A 23,892-nucleotide genomic window follows, 5' to 3' on the forward strand; every position below is an offset into this window, starting at 1 on the left:
AGCCGAAATCGAGAAGGATATATTGATTGACAGGTAGGCGTGACGACAAGCTACTGTGTAGTCATTGGTTGGCATTATAATGTACATTTATGAGTAAAGAATGCTGCATAATAGTTTTGTAATGAACAGTAAACAGGTAATAGTAGCGATGAATCTTTTAAAGATAGAAGAAATTTGTAAAGAAAATAAAATGCCGGTTGATTTTTCGATGAAAACTAAATTAATAAAAGTTTCATTCTGTTCATTTTTATGTTCTTCATTATGTTTTTTTCTTATTATTAAAAGCAGATTTTTGGAGTTCACGAGTGTTTTTACTATAGTGTTGATTTATGTTTTGTTATGAAAAAAGGTAAAGATTTCTTTATTTTTTGTAACCTGACCTTAAATGGTAGGTTAGGAAATAATATAAGAAAAGAAAGAAAGATTCTATATATATATATATATATATAGTGAATAGCTGTTGAGGTGTTGATTGACATTATGATACGTGTGTATCCGCACGAGTGTCTTTAAAAATAAAAGTACAGTAATAAAAAAATAATATTTTGTTTATAAACAATTTATGCACTCGTCCACATGATTCTAAAGAAAAAAGGTTAGGTTACCCCCTCCACTTTGGGAGGGGTTTAAGCTTCCATGGGATTCAAGTGGAGGTAACCTGACCATTTTGGGTGCGAGTTTAGCCTGTGCAGACGTTGCTCCTTAAAGCTCTTCAAACAGAGAAGTTTTTCCTGATTTATTTTCTGCTTTATTAGTTTAAATTGTCATATTAACTTTTTTCTAGAGTAGCTTTATATTCCTAGTTACGATACTTAGTTTAAAGTTTAACTTAGACAGAGATTCTGTAGATATTACTTAGTATCGGTAACGGTATCAAATCCACGTGTCACAATTTGAACGAGAGGTCTTTTTTTTTTTTTTTTTTTTTTTTAACCAAATTTAGTCGATTTATTAACCAATTGTTATATCAAATTATCTTCTATAAGTAGATTATAGACCTAGTCAGGATCCTTAGTTTATTTTAAATTGAGATAGCGAGATTTCGAAGCTAATCAATACTTACGAGTCCGTAGAAATACCGTTTGTGAATTCCCGCCATTTTTACACGATAGCATAAGCTTAGTGTAGTAAAGTTCATAATATAATATTGTCAATTAATCAGTAAATCTATTAATCTTGATAAACTTTATTGTCAATTAAATTGTATTTTTAACTCTATAAATATATATAACGACTTAATCGTAACAAATAATTAATACATAACTATAGTGGTACACGTGACACGGAAGTTGTATAAAGGGAACACTAGATACCGAAAAAAAAAAAAAAAAAATATATATATATATATAACATAACTGTTTGGGATATAACTTAAGGATTTAATTTTTGTTTTAAATTTTATTGAATTAAATTGGAATCATGACTCTGACCAGAGCAGCAAAGCAAAAGGCTCAAGCTAATGGGAGTGCTGTGGTTCAGGGGAGAACTGAGGGGGGCAGTTGCCCTCTGAATCACAGTCTATTAAAATGCACTGTTTGCTTGATGTTTGCGGAGCAGTCGGGTACGGGACATGATACTGCCAAGGGGGATGTCTTTGTGTGTGCACGATGTAAGGAGTGCAAGGAAATCAGGCGACAACTCAGCGTTGTTATGGGCCTTTATGAGACCTTGAAGGACAGGGTGGATGCCCTCGAAGGAAATAAATTGAGGGGCCCATCAAGCTCTCAGCTGCCCACATCAACGCCAGAGCTGCTTCTGTGGTCATCAGGCAACACAGAAGCAGCCCCCTAGGCAGAATGCGCTGGTCCCACAGGAACTAGTAGTTGTTGGTGACTCTATTGTCAGGGAAACGGGGAACATGCTTTGTAAAAAGGATAGGTGGAATAGGACCAGGGTATGTCTGCCAGGGGCAAAGGATGATGACGTTGTAGAGCGGATATCATCTTTTAAGGGCACAAAAGGTGATATAGTTGTACACGTTGGCACTAATGATATTAAGAGTAGGAGACCGGCAGAATTACTTAGCAAGTACAGGTCACTGTTGAAAAAAAGCCGTGAATTAGGGTTGAACTTGAAAGTGTCTGCAATTCTGCCCAGACATGATAGGAGGGAGTATATGATGAGAGCCTTGTCGATCAATTCGGCCCTGGAGGGATTGTGCAAGACTCAAGGGGTAGAATTTTTTTCAGCCTGGACTGTACTTGTTAACAGGAGAGATTGCTTCTACAGGGATGGGATACACTTAAATAGAAAGGGTGCAAGAATTTTTGCTGATGCTGTCAAGGCAGTGTTAGGTGGGTCGGAAAACTGCTAGTTGGGGGGGATATAAGGACTAATAGATTAACAGTAGCCACTGGCAGAGGTGGAAGTGATTCTTGCACTGCTTCTATTCAAATGAGCAGAAGTCTGAAAAACAAGATGCAGGATATTTCAGAGACTGCTGGTAGTCATTGCATTACAAGTAAACACATGGGTTGTGTTAGGGTAGCTAAGAATAGAAACAGGTGCATGTATACCTGCGTGTACACCAATGCTAGGAGTTTGGTAAATAAATTTGATGAATTTGAGGTATTGCTCAAAACATCAAAGGCAGATATTGTTGGGATATCAGAGACGTGGTGTCACACAGATATAAGTAATGCGGAACTGGAATTTGGGGAATACAATGTGTATAGAAAGGATAGACAGGACAGGAGGGGAGGAGGGGTTATGCTATTAATTAAGAAACACATAAAGTCCAAGGAAGTGAAGCCAGTCGACATCGATGGACAGGGCAGTGTCGAGTCAGTTTGGTGTGACATAAGCATAGAGAAATCAAAATTGAGAGTAGGAGTGTGCTATAGGCCTAATGACTCTGATGAGTATAATAATATATTGTACAGGGAAATAGAGTGGGCCAGTAAATCAGAGAGTCTTATAATGGGGGATTTTAATTTCCCAGATATTGACTGGAATTTGTGGATTGGTCACTCGCACACTAGCAAGGCTTTTGTGGATTTATTGGATGATTGTTTTCTACATCAGCATGTTCGTGAGGCAACAAGAGGGAGCAATACTCTTGATCTGATTATCAGTAGTGATTCTTCATGCATTAAGAACCTGCAGATAAATGAACCACTAGGTGGCAGTGATCACAGTGTGTTGAAGTGGGATTTACTCAAGGAGGTAACTACCATCAGAGGTAAAGGGAAGGGTTTTTGTTTTCGTAAAGGCGACTACGATGGTCTGAGACAGTATTTAAATTCTATACAGTGGGACCAACTGATGATGTTACCAACAGCAAACTCAAAATGGGAAGCATTCAAGGAACTAATCTTGGAGGCTACCAGGCTTTACATACCAACTAAGAAATATTGTTCAAGGTTTAGGCCTAAATGGTTGTCAGATGAACTAATGAGACATGTGGCAGAGAAGAAAAATGCATGGGATACATACAAATTAATGGGTGACATGGAAGCCTATGATAGATATAAGTTGGTCTGTAACCAAGTCACAAAGGAGATTAGGCAGGCAAAGGCAGACTACGAAAAATCCTTGGCAAAGGATGCAAAGAAAAACAGAAAAGAGTTCTTTACATACTTGAACTCGAGAAGGAAAGGGATGAATCAGATCGGTCCACTGGATATTGATGGTTCAACAGTTGAGGATCCTGCTCAGGTGGCTAACAATCTAAACGAGTATTTTGCATCTACAGTCACGCATGAGGAGTTATTCAGGAAGGAGAATGATGTAGGTAAAGTAAACATTGGCAGTGAGCTGGATGATTTTGTAATAACTGAGAGGAAAGTGGAGGAGAGATTGTTGAGGATAAACATAAAAAAGGCACCTGGGGTGGATGGGATCTATCCAGTTATATTAAAGGAGGCAGCAAAGGAAGTATGCAAACCCCTAGCCATAATTATGAGAGCTTCTTTGGACTCAGGGGAGGTACCCATAGACTGGAGATGTGCAAATGTAACCCCAATTCACAAAGGAGGATCAAAGGCTGACACAAGTAATTATAGACCTGTTAGTTTAACTTCTGTTCCAGGTAAATTAATGGAGGCACTGGTTAAAGAAGCACTGCAGGATCATCTAGACAAGAATTCAGTTATAGCTCAGACGCAGCATGGTTTTGTTAAGGGCAGGTCTTGCCTGACCAATTTGATTGGATACTATGATGTAGTCACAAAAGAACTGGATGCAGGGAATAACTTTGATATTATATATTTGGATCTTAGAAAGGCTTTTGATACTGTTGCACATGGAAGACTGCTGCACAAATTGGAGCAGTGTGGCATTGGAGGCAAATTGCTGCTATGGATAAGGGGATGGTTGAGTGGCAGAAGACACAGAGTGGTAATCAATGGACACTGCTCAACATGGACTAATGTTATTAGTGGAGTTCCTCAAGGTTCAGTGTTGGGTCCATTGTTGTTTTCGGTGTTTATGAATGATATTGATGATGGGATATCAAGTTTAATGTCTAAGTTTGCAGATGATACAAAGGTTGGCAGGGTCGTTAAGGACACTACTGACGCTATGCTGCTGCAACAGGATCTGGAAAGGTTGAACAGATGGGCTGAGAGGTGGCAAATGAAGTTTAACATTGACAAATGTAAAGTACTACATATGGGAAACAGTAACCCCAGAGCAATGTATCAACTCTGCGGTACTACACTGACAGTGGTGGAGAATGAAAAGGACCTGGGGGTAATTGTGCAGGCAGATATGAAGTTCTCTGAGCAGTGCAGACGAGCTGCAAGAGTAGCTCATGGTGTCTTGTCAATGATATACAGGAATTTTTCTAGCAGGGATAAGGAGGTGATTATTCCCTTGTATAAGGCAATGGTTAGGCCACATCTTGAGTACTGTATACAGGTCTGGAGGCCTCATTTCAAGAAGGATGTAGAGCTGCTGGAACGGGTACAGAGAAGGGCAACAAGATTAGTAAATGGAACAAAGGGTTGCTCTTACGAAGAAAGGCTTAAATTTTGCAAATTACAGAGTCTGGAGACTAGGCACCGGCGAGGTGATCTGATAGAGGTGTATTAGGCTTTGAATGGTTTGAGCATGCTCAATGCCAATGGGATTCTGCATCTTTCTCAGAATAATCACCTCAGAGGGCATAAATTCAAATTGAGGAAGGACGGATATGTCGGATAGATGTGCGGAAATTTGCCTTTGGCCAGCGGGTGGTTGGTTGGTGGAACCGACTTCCATCACTTGTTGTTGAAGTTGATAGCCTAAACAAATTTAAAGCTCAACTGGACAGGTATTTCGAACGAACGGAGGGGTGAAATGGGAGAGGGGTTTTTTTTTTTTTTTTTTTTTGGCTGATGCTGAATAAGCTTGCTTTCTTGCATCATATGCCTCTACTAATGCTAATGCTAATGCTAATTTTTCACCATTATGGAAAGCATTCATTAGGGCAAGTTACCGTTAGTGCTTCTGAGTGCTACTAAAATGATACTAACCCGATGTTATCGTGTGTTTGCGCACCAATCTGCACATCATTTGCCATGCCTACCTGTCAATCAATATATCGTTTTCGACTTTGCTCCAGACCAATAACACCTACCATCTATTTACTGAGTGAGCAGCGCTAGAGTGCCGTATCGGGAAACTAATTTTCCGTGTAAGTTATCCGACGTTTCTTGTCATTCTCGTGTTGGCTTTCTTTACCTTGGCCATTTTTTCTCATTATCAAAAGCAGATTATTGGAGTTCATGAGTGTTTTCACTATTAAAAAAACCATATTACTGATTAAACCTTTAGAATTAGGAAACCTAATTCTAAAGGTTTAACCCAATCCTGCGCATGAAACCTTTTCCTGATATAACCTTTAAGGTTAGGTTAGGAAAAGGTTTCTTTATTTTTTGTTATATTTCCTAACCCGACTTCAAACATTAGGTTAGGAAATAATAGGGAAAGGTTTCCTTATTTTTCTTTTCTAACATAACCTTAAAGGTTAAGTTAGGAAATAATAGGAAAAGAAAGAAAGATTCTTTATATATATATATATATATATATATATATATATGTATCATAACATCACTGAATTACTTAATGCTATGATCGTCTGTTGTGTTCACACACCAATCAGTAGATCATCTGTCATGCCTATGTGTCAATCATATATTGTTCGACTTCTACTGCACTACCGATAATATTCACCATCTGTTTACCAAGAATGCAGGAAGAAACTGTGGTAGTGGCAAACCAGTTTGTCCGGTAAGTTTCCAGTAGTTTGCCATGGTTCTCGTGTTGACTTTCTTACCTTTGCCACTTTTTTTCTATGCTAGTTACTGCTGAATATTGAATTCAACCTATACAGCCACTGCCCAACTTATGTAAGGGCTGCGTTCTGCAGAACTCTACATAAGTCGGAATTTTCCTAAATGCTTATGCAGCACTCACAAATTTGATTGAAGTAAATTGGATTGAACTTGATTGAAGCAAAATAAAAATGTTTGAAGAACATGTAAATAGAATTATTTAATCAATTTTTTTATCTCATACGCAGGAAAAATTACAAAAATTTCAAAATGATAAAATTACAAAAAGAGAGAGGAGACAGGCGTAACGTCAGCAAGTTTTACCTTTCTAGCATAGTTGCCAGAATTAACTCTCCAGCTGATAAGCACGCCGCTGGAGAAGTTGAGGTCTGTGAAGATTTAGAAGAGGATTTTTCACCACATCACAAAATTTCTCTGCAGCTGCAGAATCAGTACTGGCGATTTCACCACATACTTTAATGCTTTGGAAACCAGCATGATGCTTGAACCTATTAAACCACTCGTTGCTTGCCACGAACTTGGCTTGGGGTTCTTGCTGTACTTATCCTTAATATCTTCATAAATACTTCTTGCTTTTTGCTTGAATGGCCATTGAACTCAGGGGCACTTGCTTCTGAATCCAATTTTCCATCCATATTATTAATAGCTTTTCCATCTTCGATATAGCACCTAAACACTGTTTAGTGATCACTGTTGATCCTTTAACATGTTCTTTTATACGCGCACTGTCCCTTAAAATAGTATTCACTGCTGAAGCAGCGAGACCTAATTCTGTGCAATTGATGACAAACTTTGTCCTGCTTCGTAATTCTTAATTAATCATCTTCATTTCTAAATCAATTTTGTTTCATTTCCTAGCACTGCCAGCATTTGCACTTTCTGTTGGTCGCTTCACCATTGTAATAAGTAAACAGAAATGAGGAGAAGATTCTGAAAATTTATTTGTTTTTTATATGATTGAAGATTTCAATGAAGGTGAACTCATTTCATCATAATATCATAAAGTAAAAACCCACACAATTCCAGTTATCAGTATTATTGCAAATGCAATAGGATCGAGTTTACTATCCATTTATAATAGATTGCACTAACAGAAAAGTCCAATAAAAAACCGGAAAATGCAAATTGTTTTTATTGTTTTACGGTCGTGACCACCAAAAATGTATTTTAGAAAAATATCACAAAGGCATTCAAAATTGATTCTTAAAATGGAACATATGATAATGATGAAAGTGTAGTGCAATTTTCATTATAAAAATGTAGAGAGATAAATAGAATAGATAAATAAATAGAAAGCTTAGTTATATAGTGAAAATTTCAACTTCTGAGGTCTTGGAATGAATTACCTAGTTGTTGTTTGATCAAAAAAAACAATGTGTTATTGGGTTCACATTACGATATTTTCATGATAGATACATTTATTCCTACAGGATGAAAAATACGTTTAAATGATTTTTTTAAGTTTGCACTGGCTGGCAAAAACTTACATAAAGTTGAATTTCCATAAGTCAAGTATTATGTAAGCCAGGGAGTGGCTGTACTTCTATTTTTAGTGATAAAATTCAGTAACCAATGATATAAATAGAAATGCAGATGGTTTTAACTTTTAATAGTGACATTCAAAATTATTGGATTTATATTGCATTATTACTAAGAAACCATGTTTACTATTCCAGAACATCTCACCAAAATAGCCTTCTTGATTTAGAGAATGAGATGAGCAACAATTCTGGAAAGGAGGAATTAAGATGAAATGATTGAGAGAGAGAGAGAGAGAGAGAGAGAGAGAGAGAGAGAGAGAGAGAGAGAGAGAGAGAGAGAGAGAGAGAGAGAGAGAGAGAGAGAAGAGAGAGAGAGAGAGAAAGAGAAAGTGAAGTTACATAAGTATGAAGGGTTTATTTGAGGAGTCTGGTAACATGTTACTTCTGAACATAGTTCTCTTTGGAGTCAATACACCACTTTTGCCATCACTACTGCAATGTGTTGATTATAGTTGCAAAGAAAGTTTTTTTGCTCCTCCAAGAATGCATCCACTGCAGCACTGATGTCACTGTTGGTGGAAAAATGGATCCTAGCCAGGTATTTCTTTAAATTAAGAAATGGGTGAGAGTAATGATGATGATAGATCTGGTCAGGGTCAAATTTCAAAGCTGCATTCGTGCAGTGCAACCATGGCAATGACAGACTTCTGAGTAGGTGCATTGTTCTGGTGGAAAAAGATTCCTCTGCAGAGTTTTCATTGGCATTTGTCTTTCATGTTTTCATGCATTTGCCTCACAAGGTCTGTGTAATATGTCTCCCTTGTCTGACCTTTCTGAAGGTAATCTATTAGCAACACTTCACTAGCAACTCAAAACAACTATGCCATAATGTTACCAGCATAAAGAAAGGATTTGGTTTTCTTTGGAGGGAGAGAAGAACTCTGTTTCCACTATTTGGACTGCTCCTTTGTCTCTGGCTGAAAGTGATGGACTTACATCTCATCCATGGTCACAAACCTTGCAAGGAAATTTGCTGGATTTGCTTGAAAACAATGAAATGCTCACTTGACCTGCATCTTGATCTGCTGCCGACAACCTTGAGGCCCATCATGCTGACATCTTTTTCATAGTGGGAACCTCTGTTATTATGTGGTGCACATGTTGAGGTGAGATAGTAATAGTAACAGTATTTGCGACATAGTGCAAGGAAGTCACAAGCTTTTGCTGCACTGGCAAAAAAAAACAAGAAACTGCCAAGTAAATAAGAAAACACAAATTAAATGCTTCCCTTCTCACACAGGTAACTATCCAGTTGACCTTTTAATTTATTCAAACTGTCTGCCTCAACTACTTGCGAGGACAACTTGTTCCAGCAATCAATGGCTTGCTGGCTATGTGAAAACATCCTACAATCTAATCTAAACCTTAACTCCTGTAATTTGAATTTATAATCCCTAGTTCTGCAATTCTTTATAACAGTGAGAATTCCACCTTTGCTCATTTTATTAATCCTGATCAGAGCCTTGTAAACCTCAATCAGGTCACCTCTGAGGTGCTTGGTTGCCAAGCTCTGTAGCCCACATAATCGGAGTCTTTAGCATTAGCAGAGGCATATGATGCAAGAAAGCAAGCTTATTTAAAAATGATAATGTTTTTATAAATAATGTATACAACTGAGGTTGTATACATTGTTCACCAGGGCTAGCTTAGAATGTTGAGTAACAGAGTAACCTAGGGCCCTGCAACTGATCAAAATTTATAAAATTAGTTTTCTTCCTCAAATATGGTACACACAATTAACAAATGGAAAGCAGTAATCTTAAAATCGCAATATAATAAATATAATTTTATTCAATGCAGCAATCAGCATAATTGCTGAGAGAGATTACTTTGTTTTTCATAAGTTTTCTCATCACTGAGTTCATATCATTATGCATGAGGCTTGTTCAACTAAAACACATTTAAGCCTTTTAAAAAATTTTGATACTTATAGCATTTGACCGCACTTAGACATGTACCAAATTGCTTCATTAATCTATATATTCCTTCTTCAAAAATTCTTTTTGTTTTTGTTTGGGTATTTAATTACTGACTAGTCCTGAGGCCAACAAAGTTGTGTGGATGAGGAAAGATGGACAAAATCAATCACCATGCAGTCATCCAATATTTGGGTAAAAAAAAAGGGACTAATGTCAAAGGCAATTCATAAGGATATGGTTACAACACTAGGAGTGGATGCCCTTTCCTATTCCATGGTTAAGATGTGGGCAGCAGAATTGAAACAAGGGAGGGAAGGAGAGCCTGGAAAGTGACCCATGCTGCAGAAGATCTGCAATGTCCATCACTCCAGAAGTTGTTGAGAGTATGCATGATATAGTGATGTGTGATCGATGAGTGACATTTCTGTACCAGTGTCTTGGGTATCTGACATCGAAGAAAGGATAGAAGGCATGATGTCAAAATTTGCAGATGACATAAAGGTTGGCAGAGTCATTAATGATCAGTGCCGTGCGGTGCTCCTTTAGGATGACTTGAACAGATTTCAAAGATGGTCAGAGAAGTGGAAGCTATGTTTTAATGCTGCTAAATGCAAGGTCTTACATTTGGAGAATAGCAACCCAGAAATAAATGATATGTTTGTTCAGTTAAAAACAGTGGAGAACGAAAGGAATCTGAGAGTTACAATATGGGTAAATATGAAGTTTTCTGAACAGTATAAACAGGCAGCCAGGAAAGCCCACAGTGTCCTATCAAAGATTTATTGAATGTTATCATGTTGAGATAGTCATAATCCCACTGTATGAGGCAATTGTAAGACCACATTTGGAATATTGTGTTCAAGTATGGAGACCTCATCTGAAAAAAAAACATTAAACTTCTTGAGAGGATCCAGATGGGCAACTTGAATGGTGAGATTGGCAGAAGGACAACCATATGAGGAAAGGAATGGTGAAATGGAAAGGGTTTTTTTTTTTTGGCCAATGCTGTATAAGCTTGCTTTCTTGCATCATATGCCTCTGCTAAAGACTCCGATTATGTGGGCTAAAGACTCCGAATAACTAAAGACTCCGATCAACCAGGCACCAAGAGGTGCCTGGTTGATCAGAGCCTTGTAAACCTAATTGAGGTTTACAAGGCTCTGATCAGGATTAATAAAATGAGTGAAGGTGGAATTCTCACTGTTATAAAGAATTACAGAACTAGGGGTTATAAATTCAAATTACAGGAGTTAAACATCCTACAATCTAATCTAAACCTTATAAGGTTTAGATTAGATTGTAGGATGTTTTCACATAGCCAGCAAGTCATTGATTGCTGGAACAAGTTGTCCTCGTAGTTGAGGCTGACAGTTTGAATAAATTAAAAGGTCAACTGGATAATTACCTGTGTGAGAAGGGAAGTATTTAATTTGTGTTTTCTTATTTACTTGGTGGTTTCTTTTTTTTTTTGCCAGTGCAGCAAAAGCCTGTGACTTCCTTGCACTATGTCGCACTAATACGATTTTGTATTATAGTCAATACAAAATATTTTGGTAACATTTTACTTTGGCAGGACCTTATACGAGGATATTTATTTCAGCAGGATTTTATTGAAACCCATCTCAGGTTTAATAATGTGCTGGAAGTACCTTTACCTCATTCTTCCACAAGCAAATTTTAGGGATGAAGACAGGATTCAGTATATTCCTGGGATGTTAGCAAAATATTGTGTATTGAATATGTGTTGAAATGATTTTTTGATAAACAACTTATACAACTTTACATGTGGCAAAAGAGTATGTATTTTTTTCAATTACAGTAGAGCATCGAAAATCCGAATGTCAATAATTCGAAACGTCAATCATCTGAATGGACTAGCATTTATTTATTTTTTTATGCTGGTGCCATAAAATAATTACAGTAAGCGTTGGTTGTTGTGATCATGTTTGGGAATTGAATTTTGATTCTATTAAATGGCAATTCTAATAAGCGAAAATCAGAGGAATATTATCCACTGACTATAAAAATGAAGATGCAAAGCACAACTTTACACCTTTTTTCTTTTTACCAATTAACAAAATGAAAATGATATGTGTAAATCGGAAGAATATTATCCAAAGGTTAGCAAAATAAAAATAAATTTACACTTACATAGCTTAATTAATATACATAGAGTACTAACTAAACATAATATTTTGTAATCTGATATTTCTGTTCACTGATTTTTTTTGGATTGTAAAATCTAAAACAATAAAAAAAGATAAGCGTCAATCAATAACAAAGAACATGGCATGCAGGAAATGCAATTAACATGATATGTGCAAGTGAGATATGCAGTAAAAATATTCTGAACAGTTTTTACAGTTTTATTTTACCGAACTGTAGTTTCTTTGTCTTTTAAAAGGAAGGAGAAATTTTTAACAATTGAATCGAAGATTGAAATTTTAAAAGACTTTCAAAGGGAGAAAGAGGGTCTTCTTTAGCAAATTTTATGAGCTTGGAAAGTGACGGACATTAAAAACAACAAGGGAAAAAATTTAAAGTTTGCATCGAAATTTTATTTAGATCGTGCAAAAAAAAAGAGAAAACTGTGAAAACAGCTAATGGTCCATCCCTCGAAGATGCCGTTTCTCTGTGGTTCACACAGAGACTAAGTTTAGGAGAACCCATATTTTTGGTGTGGACCTTTGGTGTGTGAAACAAAAAATTAGGCAGTCCCTCAGATTCTAATGCCAATTTTTTATTTCTAAACTTACTAAACTTTTTTTTTGGTCTCCAGAACAGTATTTTTGATAAGTTTGAACTACTTCCAGTCCCAATTAGTTTGGATTATCAATGCTCTACACACCTTTAGTTGTTTCAAACCACATATCGTCTTCCACCCACATATATTAAACTGATACTGAGATAGCAAAAGGGATTCCTGGACAGCCTACTTAATATTATTACTACTACACAGTATTATAAGCTGCAGAGCTGTTACATTACAAGGTTGGAACTGAAGATAAAATGAAAGATTTCATTCACAGTGAAATTCACATTACACACATCTGTCAATGTAATTGAAAATAAATTTAGTACTGCACATCTAACCAGCTTGTCTGATAGACCAAAGTGCTGAATATGTCCTATTCTTGTTCTTTGTAAAGTACTGAAAGGAATATAGACTTTTGTTATAATTTAGATATGATCTGGGTGGACTTAACTTTAATGATTAATGATCTGGTATAATGGTCACCTCCAGTATAATGGTCACCTTGCCCGTGAAGGCTATACTAGGATTTCTGACAGTCCAAGTGGTGAGACGGTGCAAGCAAAAGATATAACTTTCACAGAATAACTATACTTTATTGAAATTTGAGGCATTTGTTTCACAAGCATTGGTTGTGAAACAAACCAACACGTTGGTTGTGAAAAATATCAACCAAACCAGTGTTTTAGACTTTCAAGTGATGGCCTTAGCTATCATCACAGGAAGAAGCCCAGGAGAAACTTCAGGGACCATTAGTTTCCAATAAGATTTGATTGCTTTAAATGAGGAGTGACAAGTGGTGAACATATTCAATTGTAATAAGTCTTCAAGCAGTATAGCCACAGTGCTTCAAATTTTTTTACATTGCCAATGATAACTGCATCAGCTGAAAGGCCCTTAGGGTAAGATGAAGTTTATGAAGAATTACTTGAAAAAAACACCATAAACAGAGAGAGAGAGAGAGAGAGAGAGAGAGAGAGAGAGGAAATCACTGGAATTGATTGGTAATAGAAACATTTGGCACCTAGGGCATGCATGGAATGGATATGTTTTCTTCCACTGTGTCTGTTTTTACACTTGACTATCCTTTACCTTTTATGATCACATAGTCCATGAAGCATAATTTGCTGATGTACTCTGAAATAAAGTGAGCCAGCTACTCTATACTGAAACACAAACTGCTACAAAATGGCATAATTTTCTGCCAGACATGGCTGTACTGTTCCACAGAAATACTATGATGTGCGATCTCATAGCTAGATATGGGAGTGGAAGATACTCGTGCATCATTCCCTCCCCTTAAGCTCCTCAGACTTATTAAATGCTCATATTAACATATGCATAGTAATAGTAACTGAAGTGCATATATATTAGTTCTACAGTAGTAATTAATACATGGATGTTCCTATGAAAGAAAACCTGTGGAGACAGCAGTTTGACTTAGATGATTATTGGGATATTGTTGTTAGTAACTACACTTAGAGCAAATATATATTAAGAGGACATTGAAACAGAGCTATCTATCCTAATGGAAACAAATGGAAGGTACTACAGGAATAAAAGCTCAGCTGGGAAAATGCAGCCAAGAGTTAATACATTAGGTACATGTACAGATAACATAATGTTAAATGTGCTAAGCATGGAAAGAGGCTGCAATACGATGGACTTTCAACATAGCATAATTATTGGTGTAAGGTGAGGAGGTGTGTCAAATGGGCTGTTCCAGACTTACTATTGTGTGAATTATTATTGTGGATTATTGTGTAATACAGAGCGAAATGGAAGACAGAATAAATAATGACAGGTTTAATACTAATTGTAAAACATATATTAAATACATATAGCATAAAAGCTTTCGGTTATTATGGTAACCTTCATCAGTCAAACTGACAGTTAAGAGTGTGGAACATGAGGGCGTGTACTGCCAGTCATGTATATGAAACTGTGGATTAATTGTTTGATGTTGAAGCCTGTGTCTGTGACGTATGTGAATGTTGCCAATGTTTGTCATTCATCAAAATGGTTGCTTCAATAATAGGGTGGACACAACGTCCACTGCTTCTGTTGACTGAGGTATTAGAGCATGTGATGTTCAATGACTCCAACCAGGCATGTCGCCGGTAGTGGCAGGACCTATCTACAATCACGACATCGCGGTGCAGGTCAATGTTGTGGCGGGTTGACCAGAAGTGTTTGGCAAGGGTCGAGTGTTCTATGTCCACTAAGCGGATGGCTCTTTCGTGTTCTGAAAGACGTTTGCTGGGCCGTCTCCCAGTTTCCCCACTGTAGCAGCTAGTGCAGTCATGGCAAGAGATGTGGTAGACTAAACCACTTTGTAGTAAGGTGGGAACCGGTGTTTTCACTCTAGAGATGAGGGATTGCAACTTTCTGCCTGGGAGCTGTACGCACTTTATTCCATATGATTTTAGGACCCTAGAAACTTGTTGTGATAGGTTTGGGTAGTATCGGATAAAGGCACTTGCAGTTAAGTCATTACCTTGGATGTTCCTGTTGGTCATGGGATAGCCACACCTCGCAAGATTCGCCTTGACTTTAGCAATCTCTTTAATAAAATTGTGTGAATGTACCAAGAATGGCAGACAGGACGCAAAACAACCAGTTTGTACAAAACCTGTGGAATACAATAGTGTAGAATGAATAGGGTGACAGACTGCAGTGGCTTGTGCAGATCAACAGGATGATCACAGGGGCACAACTGACTGCAGGTTACAGTGTGGGACAGCAGAGTACTTTGCAGTAGGGATCATCATGCAATGTTTGCATTAAGTATTAGAGCACAGAGAAAACTCAAAATCCCTTTGTAACTTTATGTAACAAATGTCTGTCTTGCCTCATGCCATGAATATCACATTCATGAATGAATCATGTTTCCTTTTGTATCTTGTTAATGGAGGAATATGTGTGTGGTCATGATTACAGGCAACGAACCCCATATGCATGGTGTAGATAGCATAGACTGGTGGTAGTCTGGGCTGGGAAATGTTTTTTCTGGGATACTCTAGATCCTTTGATATGTGAGCATGGATGTCTGATGGCAGAGACTTATTGCATCATCATTGCTAAACACCTGTATATATGGTAATGTTCCTACTGTTCCCTGCTGGTGACAGCATCTTCCGGCAGACAAGATATCTGCTGTACAGAAATGGTGTGCAGAATACTCTGAAAACATCATTTTACTGTGGTGTCCCCCTCCTCAGTTACACTGAGGAGAGGGACACCACAGTAAAATGATGTTTTCAAAGTATTATTCAATTACATTGATTTGAACCTCATCCTATCAATTATCAATCAATTACACTAACTTGAACTGTCAATTAACTGACTTGAACCTCATCCTTACATCTGTGAAATGAAATTTAATGAGCTGTCAAACTTGTAGACCTGCCATTCTCCAATGTGGAACAATTAAGTGGTGTTATACAGATTAACACCTCAATCTCTATCTCAAGATGTGATCAACCACCTTCTAGCATCCATGCCATCACCATTTGCAAGCTGTTCTGCAAGCCTGGAGGCCTGACTCAATATTAGGGAGGTAGTCGTATTTCAATGTTGTTTTAGTGTATGTCACTATTCTTGGTGATTATTTAGATATAGGAGAAGAATGACTATAATGTGCATTAAAAACATGGTTGTAAAAAGCACACTGAATATATGCAAGCAATTTCTGAAGCAGCCCTCATACTCCATAAGCCATAACCTTGCACAGCATCATTTAAAAATCAATGATGATTATGAATACATCAAGCATGAAAATAAATGAATTGGGTTACTGCATAAAGGAAGATTATAAAAACCTACCTAAGTTGTGCCCTTCACATAAAAGTTGGAGGAAACGAAACAGAGCACAAGTAAAATCAGCATCATGCATATTTTTCTCTCCTGCTGTTCCTTCTGATCCCACTCCCAAACCTTCTGCTTTCTGTGTGCGCTCAAAAGCATCCAAATCTAGAACACTACATAAATCATAAATAATCTCTATTAATATTTAATTCTAATATAACATTTTATGTTTATAAATATTTGTAATAAAGGTTAAAATTTCTAAATTTGATAATACTCTTAAATTAGTAAATTGAGGACTACCATATCTTTTATATTTTGTGGCCAGTGAGATTTAAATGACTTGAGTAAATTCTATGGTCTTAATAATCAAAAGTGAGTGATATTTTTATTTTAAATTCTGAATAAACCTGGCTTCTTTATATCAATTTGCCTTTATTACTAATAATACTAAGATAGAACAAACTTCTTTAGCTCCAAGTCATCTTGAGGACACCAATTTTAAACAAATGAGAAGAAAAGAAAATTCTGTTATTTGTTAAAAATACAACACACACAGTTATGGTTGTCTATACTTCTTGCTATTTTACAACTTATTGTTCTCAATTCAGACAATAGGTGGTCTTGATTTACCAAAATATAAAGTTAAAACTTTAAATGAGAAGGTTTTATCATCATAATAATATATGCCATAAGGTCATGAAAAAAAAAATTTGGTTTACACATGCCTGGAAGCATCATACTCATACTTTTCATTTTAGATGTAAGTAAGATAAAAGTCTTCAATTATCTTTTTTCCTTTTCATCTAAAATGAAAAGTAGGTAATATAATTACTTTGAATCTTGCAGCTTCCAATGTTTCTTCAGTGTCAGAAAAGATGGTACTTATTATGTTTCAGAGCTATACCAGTTGCTCCAATATCTCTCAATTGAAATGCCACACACCTTGTTGGGTAGACATAGCAAAGGGCATCTGTGCATTTGCAGAAAAGATGGCAAGATGGCAAGGTGTTCTAGTACTGCATGGACAATGCATAAAAAATGTGTTAGAGTTATACAATAAGTTGATGCACTGATTGTTGTGTCTGTTTGCATAAAGTCAATAAGTAAAACACCTATGCGGTCTAAAATACTGTAGCTATTACAGTGAATTTCACAGTCTCAAACTTTATTGATCATGGAGAACAAGAGTATTTCTATTCCATGCTGGTTTATTATTTTTCTGAGTTATGGCGATGAACCTATGTCTCATCTGTGTAAATGTGCTTGGGAAATTACTGACCACTGACAATTTCACTTCAGAAATGACAGGGTATATGTCATTTGCTGCCTCCTGTGGGGCGCCTCCGTAGCCAGGTGGGAAGGAGCAGCAGTGCGTAGCACACGCTTCTTGATTAGACCGGGGTTTGAGCCCGTCACCACCAAATACGGAGGATACGGAAAGGTCAGGGAATGACCACCGCATATCCCGGAGCAATATGGCCTTAGTTGCTAATGCTCCTAAAAAATCAAATAACCTGCAAATCAAAATAACCTGCCTCCTGTGGTCTTCTGTTAGTGCAAACTGCATTTTCTATGAGTATGAGTGTGGTTGTCTGTAGTTCTTACTATTGTTGGTCTGCTCCTTTTGTAATCTACCATACTGACTCTTCCAACACAAAATTCTGCATACTATTTTGCTACACTGCTGGCTCATAATATCATTAGCATAAATTTCTGTGAGCTGGCATTTCCTTATTAATATCAATAAAATGCTGTAAAATTTCTAATAGCATAAGGAAAATTCATCAGATCTGTTATTCAGATAGTTATACCTAAAATAATTGCTATTCTGATATAAAATTTAGCTTCCTAAAATGGCAGGATGCAATAATTCTTCCAATATTAATCTTCTCTCTCTCTCTCTCACTATGTCTAATAGCAAAGAAATTCTCTCTACATTTTCAACTATTTTCGACTTGTTTTACAATTTATTAAGAATACAATCTAAACTAAAGAGGACCATTTTTTCCTGATTGAAATTTACCTGCATGAATTCATGAGTCCTGCAACAGATGTAAAAAATCCAACATCTTTTTTCTCTTTTAGATGTTTCAACATTCTCTGTAATATGTAAAAAAAAAAAGTAAAAACAAGCATGTATAAGAAAATAAAAATATTCATTCTGTAAATTTTTCAAAGTTTAATTATAAAAAAAATACCCTAAAATGTTATATTAAATAAAATTAATTTTAATTATATTTAATTATTTATAAATAGTCAAGGCTCTCTATATTTTCTACTTTTTGCATTTAATATATTTAAGCTATTACATAGACAGTAATAAAATTAAACTTCTGTCATATAATTATCATTATAGCAAGCTAATGCATTTGATAAAATAACATTATATTATCAGCAATGTTGTTCTTTATCAATTCAGTTTGGTCCATGGTGCAAGAGCTATCAATAGCCTATCCCACTGTATTAATAAGCTAATGTGGATTTTTCTAAATAAAATTTCATGACCCTAAGTCTAATAAAGTTGCATAAAAACTATGATTAAATATCAGTAATGTTACGTCCTTTATTAATACGATATGATGGCTTCCTGCTAATGGTGCTTTTACATGAAAATTCTTAATATCAGATGGATCCTTAGCAAAAAAGAAGAAGTAAAGCATATCGTTTTACCCTTTTATTTCTACCTCTGATATAAATTGATAAGCTGCAGCCTTAAAAGTGATCCAGAAACGTACCCATTTGGTCTACAGCACACGTCCAGCCTTATTATGGTTTCCTCAATGGTTACGTTATTGCAAACTCAGTCAATATTATCCTGATAATTATTGTTGCAATATTCTTGAATTTATGTGCATAAAGCATAACCTTCAGGCATAACATAAGCATAAGATAACTTTCAGCCCTAACTTTCCTGTGCACACTATGTATTCCACATTCAAATTCTGCATTCCTTATATCAGAACATTACCAAGTCTGCAATATTCCTATTATGTCAACATTTGCTGATTCAAAGATAACCTGTATCTTTGAATTGGTCAGATGTACTCCCAGAATTAATGTATATATATATATATATACAGGTATAGGTGGTGTACCTATAAATACAGGTATATATAGGTGGTGCCTCGCAATTCGATGTACCGCAATTCGACAGTCTCGCAATTCGACGTACCGCAATTCGACAGTCGGATTTCGCAGGCCAGCGAAAACGCTACATGATATTGCATGATAGAATTCTTTGCTGGACTACGTAACTGCGTTTAATGTTACTAAATAGCACTAAATAGTGATGGCTGCTTCATACATTTCAACCAATATTATTAAAGAGCGAGAGTAACATTTAACCAATGATAGATAAAGCGGGAATAGATCCCTCAATCGTTCAGCTACATTAGCCGCCCTCAAAGATAGCTACAGGTATGCTGTCAGTTCTTCCTCAGTTATGAGACAACATTATCTCGTTAATAATCGTAGTCTGAGTTCACGTTTGCTCTAGTTGTTTGTGCTAATTTATAATTCTGCATTTCTCATAAAGTAAAAAATTTTGTGCTTTGGCAGTTATTTATTTTTTGAGTGAAATTTGATAATGGGTCCAAAGAGAATTGAACAGCGGAATAATTCAGGAAAGAAACACACTTGGTTGAGCATAGAAAAGAAGAAAGAAATTATAGAAAATGTGCAGAAAGGTAGAATAATTACAGATGTAGCTCAAGAGTATGGCATCCCTAGGTCAACCGTGGCAACTTTTTGGCAACAAAGAGACAAGATTATAGGTGCTAGGGTGTTTGCTGGAGCAATGAAAATTTCTGACAGAAACAGATCTTTAATCAATGAAGAAATGGAAAAGCTGCTTCTTACCTGGATTAGAGAAAGACAGATGAAAGGAGATCCAGTAACTCAGGCAATGATCTGTGAGAAGGCTAGGTTAATTTTTGAAGAATTGCAGAATAAAATTCCAGGACGTATCTTCAAACTGATGAATTCAAGGCAAGTCGTGGGTGGTTTCACAGATTCAAAGGTAGAACAGGTATCCATAGTGTTCTCAGACATGGGGAAGCAGCTAGTGCAGATAAAAAGGCTGCAGAAGAGTTTTGGAAAAAAATTGAAGATTTAATCATGAAGGAAGGCTACTTGCCACAGCAAATTTTTAACGGGGATGAAACTGGGTTATTTTGGAAGCGCTTTCCAAATCGAACATACATCACGCAAGAAGAAGTGACGCTCCCAGGACATAAGCCTATGAAAGATAGGCTTACCTTGTTATTGGCAACAAATGCAAGCGGAGACTTTAAAGTAAAGCCACTTCTCGTTTACCACTCTAAAAATCCTCGCTGCTTTGGGAAGAAAATCATCAAGTCCAAACTGCCAGTGATGTGGAGATCCAATGCAAAAGCCTGGGTAGACCAGAAAGTCTTCAAAGATTGGATTTCTGAGGAGTTTGCCCCGAGCGTAAAAAAATTCCTCATTGACAACAATTTACCTTTGAAAGCACTGCTGATTCTTGACAATGCTAGTGCCCACCCCTAAGACTTGGCAAACATTCTTGAAATTGACTTTGATTTCATCAAAGTCCAGTTTTTGCCTCCAAACACCACATCACTGATCCAACCCATGGATCAAGAAGTAACTGCCTGTTTTAAAAAACTTTACACCAAGGCTTTGTTTTCACAGCTTTTTGATGTCACTCATTCTTCTGATAAGACACTGAAGGAGTTCTGGAAGACTGAGTTCAATATTCTTCACGCCATTTCCTTTATTAAAACTGCCTGGGAGGGAGTCACACAGAGGACCCTTCGTGCATCATGGAAGAAACTCGTTCCTTCTTTTTTTCGGGATGACAACAATGCAGTCCAAGCCGCTGAAGAATCAGAAGCAACTGCGGCCATGCGAGAAATCATTTCGACGGCGGAGAACCTCGACATAGGAGAAGTTGATGAGGCTGATGTGGAAGAGCTTGTGGAGGATCACGATGACGAACCAACCGTGGAAGAACTCAAAACACTCAGCGAAGAGGAAGCAAAAGAGAGAGAAAAGGAAATTTCACTTGAAGAAGAAGAAGACAGGGAAAAAGGGCCGATGCCAATAGCTGCCATTAAAGAAATTTTATTCCATTGGGAGAAGGTGCAGTCTGCTTGTTTAAAATGGCGCTCCAACACTGCTGTTGTAACTAGAATGACAGACTTGTTTAACAACACTACTATGCATCACTTCAAGGCTATCTTGAAAAAGAGGGAGAGACAGTCCACCCTTGATCAATTCCTCATCCCCATTCAAGCCAAGAGGAGAAGAGAAAGGGTAGAACAAGATAAATAAAACATCCTTCCAACATCTAAGGCTCAATGAAATGTATGTACTCATTATGTATTTTGTAATTTCGTTTGTTATATGGTGGAATATAGTAAAGTCAATAACACTGTGTATTTCTCTCCAACAATGAATTAATCAATTTTCCATAAACTTATACGAAAATATTGACCCTCAATTCGACTCTAATTCGGCGACGGATTATAGTCGAATTGCGAGGCACCACTGTATATATAAAAAATAAGTGTGCCTGTTAATCGTTGTAGTTCCCAATTGAAAATATTATTGTTCTGTTACTTATTGGATAACTGTTTTTTTACCAATTATAATTAAATCAATCATTTTAAGCCCATCATTGTTTCTCAATCTTCCCATCCTATCAGTTTCATTAACCTGCCGTTCAATGTTTTTCACACAATTAGCATTAGCATTAGCATTAGTAGAGGCATTTGATGCAAGAAAGCAAGCTTATGCAGCATCAGTCAAAAAAAAAAAAAAAAAAACCCCACTTCCACTTCACCCCTCTGTTTGTTCAAAATACCTGTCCAGCTGAGCCTTAAACTTATTTAGGCTATCAACCTCCACCACAAGGGATGGCAGTCTGTTCCACCAACCAACCACCCGCTGGCTAAAGGCAAATTTCCGCACGTCTATCCTACATCTGTCTTTCCTCAATTTGAATTCATGCTCTCTCAGGTGATTTTTCTGAGCAAGAGGAAGAATCCCATCAGCATTGAGCATGCTTAAACCATTCAAGGCTTTATACACCTCTATCAGATCACCTCGCTGGTGCCTAGTCTCCAGACACTGTAATTTGCAAAACTTAAGCCTTTCTTCGTAAGAGCACCCCTTTGTTCCATTCACTAATCTTGTTGCCCTTCTCTGTACTCGTTCCAGCAGCTCTACATCCTTCTTGAAATGAGGCCTCCAGACCTGTATACAGTACTTTAGGTGTGGCCTGACCATTGCCTTATACAATGGAATAATCACCTCCTTATCCCTGCTGGAAAAATTCCTGTATATCATTGACAATACTCCATGAGCTACTCTTGCAGCCCGTCTGCACTGCTCAGAGAACTTCATATCTGCCTGCACAATCACCCCCAAGTCCCTTTCATTCTCCACCACTGTCAGTGCAGCACCACAGAGTTGATACGTTGCTCTGGGGTTGCTGTTTCCCATGTGTAGTACTTTACATTTGTCAATGTTAAACTTCATTTGCCACCTCTCAGCCCATCTGCTCAACCTTTCCAGATCCCGTTGCAGCAGCATAGTGTCAGTAGTGTCCTTGACAACCCTGCCAACCTTTGTATCATCTGCAAACTTGGACATTAAGCTTGATATACCATCATCAATATCATTTATAAATACAGAAAACAATAATGGACCCAACACTGAGCCCTGAGGGACTCCACTAATAACATTAGTCCACCATGAGCAGTGTCCATTGATTACCACTCTCTGTCTTCTCCCCCTCAACCACCCCTTTATCCATAGCAGCAATTTGCCTCCAATGTCACACTGCTCCAATTTGTGTAGCAGTCTTCCATGTGCAACAGTATCAAAAGCCTTTCTAAGATCCAAGTATATAATATCAAAGTTATTCCCTGCATCCAGTTCTTTTGTGACTGCATCATAGTATCCAATCAAGTTGGTCAGGCAAGACTTCCCCTTAACAAAACCATGCTGTGTCTGAGCTATAACTGAAGTCTTGTCTAAATGATCCTGCAGTGCTTCTTTAACCAGTGCCTCCATTAATTTTCCTGGAACAGAAGTTAAGCTCACAGGTCTATAATTACTTGTGTCAGCCTTTGATCCTCCTTTGTGAATTGGGGTCACATTTGCACATTTCCAGTCTATGGGTACCTCCCCTGAGTCCAAGGAAGCTCTCATAATTATGGCTAAGGGTTTGCTTACTTCCTTTGCTGCCTCCTTTAATATAACTGGATAGATCCCATCCACCCCGGGTGCGTTTCTTGTGTTTATCTTCAACAGTTTCTCCTCCACTTTACTCCCAGTTATTTCAAGATTCTGTAGCTTACTGCTAGAGTTGAATACACCTCTGGCATTCCCCTTGCTGAATAACTCCTCATGTGTGAATGTCGATGCAAAATATTCATTTAGTTTGTTAGCTACCTGAGCAGGATCATCAACAGTTGACCCATCAATATCAAGTGGACCAATCTGATTCATCCCCTTCCTTCTAGAGTTTACATAAGTAAAGAACTCTTTGCTGTTTTTCTTTGCATCCCTTGCCAAGGATTTCTCGTAATCTGCCTTCGCCTGCC

General features: G+C 37.2%; 1 protein-coding gene across 1 annotated transcript in view; it reads right to left on the minus strand.

Annotated features, from left to right (window-relative positions):
• Positions 1 to 23,892, minus strand: part of RyR (Ryanodine receptor) — an 841,404-nt gene that overhangs the window by 256,856 nt on the left and 560,656 nt on the right. Inside the window, exons 71-72 of the mRNA XM_090376454.1 lie at positions 18,324 to 18,400; positions 16,316 to 16,470 (exon numbers count right to left, since the gene is read on the minus strand). Of these exons, the coding sequence (XP_090232580.1) occupies positions 16,316 to 16,470; positions 18,324 to 18,400 (232 nt within the window). The remainder of the gene's footprint in view (positions 1 to 16,315; positions 16,471 to 18,323; positions 18,401 to 23,892) is intronic.

Source organism: Mastigoproctus giganteus, chromosome 6, assembly GCF_048544385.1.
Source record: "Mastigoproctus giganteus isolate SK-2022 chromosome 6, ASM4854438v1, whole genome shotgun sequence".
In the NCBI taxonomy this organism is placed as follows: domain Eukaryota; kingdom Metazoa; phylum Arthropoda; class Arachnida; order Uropygi; family Thelyphonidae; genus Mastigoproctus; species Mastigoproctus giganteus.